At 42.9% G+C, this 9,539-nt stretch overlaps 1 protein-coding gene across 1 annotated transcript; it reads right to left on the minus strand.

The window, feature by feature from the left end:
• Positions 1-1,308: 1,308 nt before the first annotated feature.
• ccnt2b (cyclin T2b) lies at positions 1,309-7,030 on the minus strand. Its single transcript, XM_063877861.1, has 9 exons — positions 6,801-7,030; positions 6,092-6,173; positions 5,878-6,006; positions 5,533-5,593; positions 5,393-5,455; positions 5,213-5,258; positions 3,453-3,616; positions 3,290-3,360; positions 1,309-3,208 (listed from the first exon to the last, which is right to left on the minus strand). The coding sequence occupies exons 1-9, from the start codon at positions 6,956-6,958 to the stop codon at positions 2,222-2,224; spliced, it is 1,761 nt and encodes a 586-aa protein (XP_063733931.1). The 5' UTR covers positions 6,959-7,030; the 3' UTR covers positions 1,309-2,221.
• Positions 7,031-9,539: the final 2,509 nt, after the last annotated feature.

The following is a 9,539-nucleotide window of genomic DNA, read 5'->3' on the forward strand; positions in this document are numbered from 1 at the left end:
CGCCTCCATTCACACTCTATTAGAGCTCTGTTTCAAACATGACCTGGACATTTAATGTAGGCATCATCGTTAGCCTTTAGCATTCACAATTACTCCACTTTATGCAAGCAGAGGCGGCAGGGATTGACCTGTGTGTGTGTGTGTGTGTGTGTGTGTGTGTGTGTGTGTGTGTGTGTGTGTGTGTGTGTGTGTGTGTGTGTGTGTGTGTGTGTGTGTGTGTGTGTGTGTGTGTGTGTGTGTGTGTGTGTGTGTGTGTGTGTGTGTGTGTGTGTGTGTGTGTGTGTGTTTTTGAGGAGAATGTTCTTTGGTGGCGTTTGACAAGTGATTGTTTTATCTTAAAACGCAGCGAGGGCTTACATTCAACGGGGAATAAAACCGATGTTATGAGGATGGGATTAAACCATCAGCATGATTTGGCACTTCTTTTCATTCCTGCGTGCTACGTGTGCTTTGCAGGCCAAAATTAAGGCCTTATGGTTGTTCTTTTTTTGCACTGAGGGATGGGTTTTTAAAACTGCAGAGGGGAAACTCGAGTCAAAGCGAAGCAGAGTACTTCATGAGCTTTGACAGGGATGTAAATGGGTGCTTTTAGAGGCAACACATCTACACAAAACCCCCCAGGGATGGACTATCATCTTGTAAGTATTACATGATGACTCAAACTGTACCAGGGACTTAATTGTGATAAAAGCAGAATAATATTAAGTTAAAAATGCCTGTTTTCTTCCCAAGTATGAATTAAAACAAACAGATTCAAGATCCCTGAACTAGCTCTGCATTACTAGTCTTCCTCTACACATGGTATGCACTGGAAAGCTTAACATCATCCATTGTTATCTTTCAGAGGCAACAGGCAGCAGGTGAAAGCCCTGTGGAAAAGCTAGCAAGTACAGCTTTAAGCTATGTGGTCAGAAAATAGGTTTTAAGAGTACAAATATGGGGAGGTAATTGGTTCCAGTTCCTCAAATGTAGATATTTATGGGTATTTCTCAGTCTTGTGGGATAGCACACTGAATATCTAAGGTTTTTTCCCAGTTTTGGACATTTTAGAGACTAATTTGGGATCAATTAAGTACATTTCATCTTAATGCGTTGATTGAGAATAATCTGTGGATCCTCAGATAAGTGCTTTTGCAGCCCAATAACTTTAAGCAGAATAAATGTATTTAAAGTAATAAAGAAACACAAACAAATCCTCCCATCGTCTCCTAGATTTGCTTTTGTTATTTGCAACATGACATTGAAAGTTTACCCTCCCAAACAAATGCAATCAACAGAATGAATCCATGTTTCCCACACACAAACAGATCACTTTGACACCTTTATTTGGGCTCCCAATACACAAATCGAGGATATGTTGTTCATTACAGAGTCTGCTTTAGATCCCATGATACACTGAATGAGGAAGGTGTGGACTGATGCAATAACTACAGTCCTATTTACACATTCTTATCTTAGAGATTTTCTGGTAACATGTATCATACTGTATAGCGATTGACAGGGTACAATCACAAGGCCCTTTTTTCGTAAATTTTTAGCCTATATATCTTAAATGCACTTTCACAGCAGATGTAACGTAAACTTCATTGGTAGCTCTATAATGAGTCTGCACATTAAGTTCAGGTGCGGCCTTAGGAGTCCCGATAAACAGCAAATAGACAGAACCTCGTGTCTTGGTTTTCTTTTTTTTTTATTTAGCTATTGATGCGCTCTTTGAAACGTAAGCAGACCATGTTTTTTTTCCTAAGACGGACACCGAGGCGCCGCCGTCATCGTCAAACAGACGAGGTGATACATCTCCACGGATACAGGTAACAAACCCAAACAGAGGAAGATTCATTCTTATATATCAAAAAAGTTCAAGACCTGAGATTTTCAGTGGAACAAAACTGTCTTCAACATACAGAAAAGAAAAAAAGGCCGTCTGTAAACCGTCACGATGGCTGCGAACACCAGCTTTCCCTTTTGTGACTTAAAAACATGCACGATAAAACCATACTAACGTTAAAAGAATGGCAGCCGTAATTTTCTTCTTTTTTTTGTTGCAAGCTAGTCGCACACAGCTCTATGCATATGATATAACATTTTTCTGACAAGAGGATCAGTGTGTAGAAACGACTGAGGGCGATGCAGATAACTTAAGACAAGTAAATTGTTTCTTCTTAAAATTCTATTAAACATGGTAATACCTTATTCTAGACAGCACTGCGGACTCTGAGGATTACAAGTTCATTCCTTGGGCACTTAGTAAAGAGTCCAGCATGTCGAAAGTGTCTTTGTAGTCGGTGTGTTGGCCGTTGGTGGTCAGCATGCCGTTGGTGCCGTCGTGGCCGTGGTGCTCCATCATCCTCTGGCCTCCGTCCGACGAGAAGTGGGCCGAGCCCGCTTTGGAGCTGCGGCTCTTGGACGAGTGGTGGTGGTGGTGGTTCCCCGCGTCAGAGTGAGGCCTCTTACGGGAGGAGCCGGAGGAGCCCACGTCGGGAGCTCGTATAGATAAGGAGGCGCTGTCTATTGTGCCCCGGCCGTTCCCGCTGACAGAGTAAGGGTGCGAGTGGCCGTGTTTGGAGTGGCGGTGGTGGTCTTTGTGCTTGTCTTTACCGCCTGACTCCGAGCCGCCGTGACGCTCTGATGAAACTTTGATCCTCATCTTGAGCTCCTCGCCCGTGGCCGAGCCGTTCTCCGCTAAAGAGTGAGGCAGCCGGGCCTTTTTAGAGCTGCTCTTCTCTCTCCGGCCCTCGCCCGACTGTCCCGCCTGCTGGGAGCGTTTCTTGTGGTGGTGCGGAGGTATGTACATGTCTGTGTTCGACTCGTCCCGTACCCCGTTCTGCGAGGTCACGTCCGCCGCCGCGTGTTTCTCCCGGTACTTTTCCAGAGTCAACACTTTCTGCGGCCGTGAAAAAGTGGCAGCGTTTGTACTGAGCTGCAGCTTGCTGCTGGAGCCGCCGGCAGCTTTGTGTTCGTGTTTCACTAGCGTGAACTCCGGCTCAGCGAAGGTGTCGTATCCGCAGCTCTTTGAGTCGTCGCTCAGCGGCTGGTAGGAGGCGTAGGAGGCTGCGATGTTGTTGAGGGAGGGCATGTCTGAGGAGTCCGAGGAGGTGGAGGGGAAGAAGGAGTTGCTGACCCCAGGAAGGCCATCTAAGGACGTCCCCTGGTAGACACTGTCCACAGAAGAGCCGTCCGACTTTGGCTTCTTAGCTGCTTGAATAGCCTAGAAGACAAAGAATTCAACATGAGATACAGAGGTACTGTTCTGCCATCAAGTGGGATTCAGTAAGTATGAATGACGCACCCTCCAGTTTCGTATTCTCTTCAGTTTGCTGGGCGTCTTTTCAAGTATCTGAAGGAACTCATGTGTGAGCTCTGCAAAAGAGATGGAGACGAACATGTCAGTGATCTCTCCTCGATGCTGCAGATGACGGCATTGACTGCGATGCACATCACGCGGGTCTTACCGTCCAGCAGCTGTAGCGTGACGGTGCGATCCACGTACTCCCACCAGTGCTTGCTGTCTGTGGACACGGGGATCTCCCAGTTGGACCACTTGCAGGCCAGGTGGATGCAGACACAGGCGACCACCGTGGGTCTGTACTGCAGGCAGAAGGTGGTGAGGTGCAAACTGCAGGAGGAGACAAAGACACAAGAGAGAGACATACGACCGTCAGCTGCGGGTATTTCACACTAAACACACTATTATACACATTCAAATTAATAGGTTAAGAGCAATATTATGGTCATGTCTCATACACACAGCCTTACCTTGAAGTACTGGAACTTCAATTAACCTATTTTGTTAAGATTTGTTCCTAAATTTCAGTATAAGACATAATATTTTGAATCTGTGTAAGGCCACATTATAGATTGTGTTTTAAAAACAGTGTTTCTCAATCTCTTAATGAGCAATGATGTCTAATTGCAATGAATCTACTCACTACTTGTATTAGTATAATGAGTGATGACTACACGTTTCATCACTGGAGCTTCACAACAACAAGCACTAAGACTGAGAAACACTGGCGTTGGTAGCCGAGACAAACGACTAAGGCTTTTAAAGTTTTCTACGGTTAATTTTCTCTGCAACCTGAATCCCAAACTAGACTGCAAACCGGCTCGTATGTACAGAAGCAAAAACTGTGACAAAAGAACCGCCTAGAATCAAACTTAAGACACATGCAGAATAAAAACACGCTCCTAATATGACCAACATGACTGAATCCTCCTAGTGCACTCTTAGCTGCAATTATAGGATGCAAAACAGAGTTAAAACTCGAGGATGTATTTTAAACGGTAATGAAAGTTTGAGTCCTTTTGAAATAAAGGCATAGCTTATATCTCAACTTGCATGACTTCAAATGTTCTTACATGCTTTTAAACAGAACTCGTAGCGTGCCATGTCCTCAATAATGATATAATGCATGTAAATAGTCTGCATGTAGATCTCGTTTACTGTGAAGCAATTTGGCTTTCCATAATTATGCATAATTCCATAATACACAATATAATTTCCCCCCCAATTATTGTCATGCATCCTGTCACTTTAATACTGTCATATCAACAGCTTGGGTTATTACAATCACTGCAGATTAGTGTAGAATTCACTGTTCAGATTAAAGATCCTTTCTACTATCATCTGCAAATCAAACTAGCAGCCTCAGAAACACGGTACAGTGAACCCCTCATAAGTCAGCAAAATATCCAAATAGTTCTGCCCAGATGTTTCCTCTTCCAAAGACAACGACCCCCCGACACATGCACAGCTGTCAGATCTCAGGCTGGTCATACAAACCGCACAGTTTGCAGTGTAGTTTGGTGTTTTGTTGTTAGCTCTTTTTAGGGGGTAAAAAATGTGCACAAAAAGTGTAAAAAGAAGTGTAAACTATACTTACCAAAGCACTCTATAAGTTTAAGAATCTTTAGTGGCAATCTATATTCAGGCTACCATTTGAGTTTCTCTTTTAGACATATGCACTCTGTACCAAACAACCTTGAGAGGTAGACAGCACCACTACACTCCACATTGTGCATTCAACCCCTCTGTGCCAACACGGAGCCCTTGTACAATACACCGCACACAGCAGCCCGGCCGGTACTTCCCCACACTGGGGGTTCCCGGGATCCGGGCGCAAACAGGGCGTTGGACACAGGAAGGGGGGCCCTGCAGGACAGGAAGCTATAGTGTGCCATTACAGTGCAATAATGGGAACAGGATAATAACCTGTTGGTAGCCATGAAATAGGAAGTCTGTGCCAAATCCTTGCTTGCTGTAAGGGAAGAAGAAAGGGTGTGTTTTTAGAAAATGAGCCGATGCTTTGAGGTAGCATTTTAAATTAGCATTCATGTAAATGTAGCACCTAAGCTAAGTCACCACATGGACATTCGAAGTGAGTAGTTTTACCTCGCACTAGCTGGGAACACCTCACAACATCAGTGTGTGGATGATCAACTGTTATTTCAAAACCTGCAATAATATAAAATGACATTTTGAATATTTAGGAAGGAAGAACTGTGGTAGTTTTATAGGTTTCAAGCACTCACCCAGCGTTTGCAGCACTATTGTTTCCAGTGCTACAAGCTCTTGTGTCTGTTGCTGGAATGCCTAAAAAAAAAAAAAGAAGAGCAATCAATGCACGTTTAAAATCTGCTTTCCACCACGTTATCAGCATTCCTACAAAATAAAAGCACTGCAAGCGGTAACACTGTATCGGGTCGGGGAGAGCCCAATGTGAAGAGGGATGATTATCATACAAGACAAAGAAACATCCTTGTGGTGAACCAGCTTCAAAATGACATTCAAATAATGATGTAGATACTGCTCTGAAGTATTTATACCAACCCTCGATTAAATTGCAGGACGTTAATCACTACTCGTGGTTCACTTACGTTGCTCTTAGTGTCTAGGGCAGGCTCTTGTGGGTTAATGTAGGCATGGGCTATTTTAATGACATGCTCCAGCTTTCTGGGCTGCTCCTCGACTTTGGCTGCCAGGAACAGAGTAGTCTGAGAAATTACCTAAAGGGAAACACAAAACCTCAGATTTTCACAGTCGGCCCCCACCAGTAATTATAGCATCAGCCCGCTCCGCAGTCATACTTACATTTCTATGGAATTTGCTGAAGGAGTGAATCATATAAAACCTGTGCATATATACTATAGCAGTGTTGATAATCAATTGAGACCTGGATGTGGAGTTAAGGAACAACACATGGATGATATACAGTGTTAGTGAAGCCTGGAAAAACGTGCATCCTGCCAGATAAAAACCAGTTATAGTAATCATGCATTAGTATGTATTTATTTCTGTATGTATTCTGGGGCTTAAAAAAGGTATTCTGATTAGTGTTTTCTTGCTATATCCAGATTTCAAGGATATATCCTGACGTTTTTACAGAAATGGTTGTTTTTCTTTCTTGCTTTAAATCCTCTTTACCTGTGTTTAGGCATGCATCACATACACCAAAGCAAATGCCTTCTATATATGTAAAGCTTCTTGGCAATAAACCTGATTCTGATGCCTGATATCCCAAGACACAAAGCTAACAATGGACTGCAGTATGAAGACACACAACAATAGCTAAGCTAACTAGCAGGCAGGCCTTCACGTTTCCTGCAGGCTGAATATAAGCACCATGTACTCAGATGTAAACAACCCTTGGAAATCTGAACGTAATAGATTTCACGGTGTGTTTGGATTGTCTAAAACCCGACTTTTAACACGTGTTGCGGTTTGGGTGTTTCTCGAAGCTAATGCTAACAGGAGCTAACACCAGTGGGCCGGTTAGCCTGGAGGTTTTGTCGGAGGATACACGTTGAGTCTCTGGCCGATATCTTGGATTAAGTTGGCCGCCTGCTGCCGGTAAGAGAGCTCCCTGTCGGCCTCGATTCCGGTGCGTCGGGACGGCGTGTTGTCCAGCTGCTCCCGGGAGAAGAGCCATTTGGTGGAGGGTCCCCGGTGCACCGCCATTACGCTCCCGCAGCCAAGACGGTGCTAGCATCGGGAGGGAGTGAGGGGGCACCGGAAGGACGAGAGGAGTTTTACCGGTGGACTGGTTTCTGCACAGCGCACCCAAGCAGCTGGGGGTGCAAAGCGCATCTAAACATGTTGGGTTTGTTATTTAACCTTCGTCTTGTGTTAGGGTCGGCACCGACCCGTTTTTAGGTTTTAAATGCATAAAATAACCATATAAATTTGTTTATTGCATCAAGGCTTTATGACTTTGTCAGGAACCTCTATTTCAACAAAATAAAACAAAAAAAATCGTTTTCACTAAATTATAAAATGCTCTAGTTGAAATTGATACCTTTGTGTTGTTAGGGTCGGTTTCGACCCAGTTATAAAAATAAGATTATAAAGCAATAATTAGAGCCAAAACTGAAATCACAAGTTCACTGTCAGCCAACACACTGACAGCCAGCTCCTCTCCCAATCATGTGAGCTTTAGGGGATTCTCATTTTGCCTTGTTTTCCAGTATACCTGCACAAAAACAAAACAAACAAAGACTGGCATGTCCAGACATGTGAGGCCAATTCAGTATAGAATTGGTGACTTGCAGAGTGCACATCTCCAATTTGTAGCATGCAAAAATGAGAAGAAGATTTTCAGTGAGCCAAGTTCTGGATAATATTTTTGGTGAAAATGAGGGAGAGGACACAGAGCAGCATAGTGATTCGGATGAGCAGGTTTCTGAGGAGGAAGACAATGTGGAGTATCATCCAGAAGACACAGACACATCTGATGAGTCTGATGAGGAGGTCACCGGTGCTGAAGCTGCTCCCGCTGAAAGATTCAAGTCCAAAAATGGTAAGATCTGTTGGAGCTCAGTACCTCCTGATGTACATGGCAGGGCAGCTGCTGCAAATGTCATCAAAATGACCCCTGGAATCACAAGGTTTGCTGTGATGAGAGTCAGCGACATCAAGACATGTTTTGAGCTATTTATGCCATTGTCACTAAAAAGAGTCATCATTGCTATGACAAACCTTGAAGGAAAAAAAGTCCATGGCAGCATGTGGAAAGACATTGATGAGGAATACCTGGATGCTTATATTGGTGTTCTTCTTCTTGCTGGATGACGCCACTGATAGTCTGTGGGACGCATCGACAGGCAGAAATATTTTCCGGGCAACAATGTCACTTCAGACCTTTCACATGATATCAAGAGTCCTCAGATTTGACAACAGAGATACCAGAGCAAGATCTGACAAGCTTGCCCCCATCAGGGATGTCTGGAGAGATGGGTGCAGCTCCTTCCACTGATGTTCAACCCAGCGAATGACCAGGAGATGGCCAATGGTTGTGTTTTACAACATCCTTGATGTGTCTGCATGTAATGCATTTGGTTGTGGACCCACATCCACCAAGGATGGAACTCAACCAAAAAAAACAAGTGGAGAATGTTTCTTGAGGAGCTGGGAAATTCCCTTGTCAAGCCACACATTGAGCGAAGGGAACGGGTGCCCCGAGACCCAGATGCTGCAACCTTGGTCAGACAGCTGCAGAGCTCACCTAGAACTCCGTCCACACCAGCATCCTCCTCAGACAGCCCTGCCTCAACATCATCCACAACAGCCACAACCACAACCCCACTCAGGCCACCTGTGTGTCACTTTTTGCCACACATGCATCTAAACACACACACACATACACATGCATGTTCTTGCACACAGAGACTTTTACTCTGATTTTTATTTTTATTAGTGTTGGAACTAGTAATTGATTTCTATTGGTTTGATTTGCTTGATTGGTTGTTGTTTGCTTGACCTTGAAAATCTATATTTTGTTATATATATATATATATATATATATATATATATATATATATATATTTGTTCTGCTTTTCATTTTGTGTTTGTACTAAAGTTCTATTGCTGAAAAAAGAGACTTTTTTGCCTTTTACTTGAAGTAAATATATACGGGTCGAAACTGACCCGTAACACCATAGATGTTACTATAGTTAATAATATTAAAATGAAAAAATAAATAAAACTAATTTATTTAAGAGATGTGTTCTAAATCCCCTCAGTAATAGTCAGGTGACATAACAACCTTTTATTTATTTATATGATTCTCTTGAGGTTCATTTTACATTTTTTTGTTATTGAAATCGAGGGGTATACTGACAAAAAAAAAGGTCCAGGGGCCCACACCAAAAATATTAAAACCAATATGTTTATGGATAAGGAAGCCTAACAAGGTAACCAAGAGATGAGAAACAAATTGGATGATAGATCATTGTTTTTAGTGTATTTTACAACTAAATTAAAACACGGGTCAAAACCGACCCGTTAACATAAGAGATGGTAACAGGGAACTAACACAAGACGAGGGTTAAGAACACCAGAATCAGAAAACAGAACAAAAAACATCAAAACTGAAATAAAGAGCAGAGGGATGTTTGGTGTAATTTAAATACAGCTGACATAGTGCTGTTTGCACTATGAAGAGTAAACAGTACAAACAGCTGTGTAGGAAACAAATACACCGTGGACACAATACAGAATGAAAGGGAATATATTTTGGATAGTTTTAATCATTTTCAAGATA

Source organism: Eleginops maclovinus, chromosome 24 (assembly GCF_036324505.1).
Source record: "Eleginops maclovinus isolate JMC-PN-2008 ecotype Puerto Natales chromosome 24, JC_Emac_rtc_rv5, whole genome shotgun sequence".
In the NCBI taxonomy this organism is placed as follows: Eukaryota; Metazoa; Chordata; class Actinopteri; order Perciformes; family Eleginopidae; genus Eleginops; species Eleginops maclovinus.

Excerpts from the sequence above, each read along its gene's own strand:
- ccnt2b (XM_063877861.1), bottom strand. The coding sequence starts at position 6,958 with ATGGCGGTGCACCGGGGACCCTCCACCAAATGGCTCTTCTCCCGGGAG. Across the intron at positions 6,007-6,091 it reads TCAGCAAATTCCATAGAAAT|GTAATTTCTCAGACTACTCT; the intron begins GTAAGTATGACT and ends GTTTCCCTTTAG. Across the intron at positions 5,594-5,877 it reads CCCTAGACACTAAGAGCAAC|GCATTCCAGCAACAGACACA; the intron begins GTAAGTGAACCA and ends TTTTTTTTTTAG.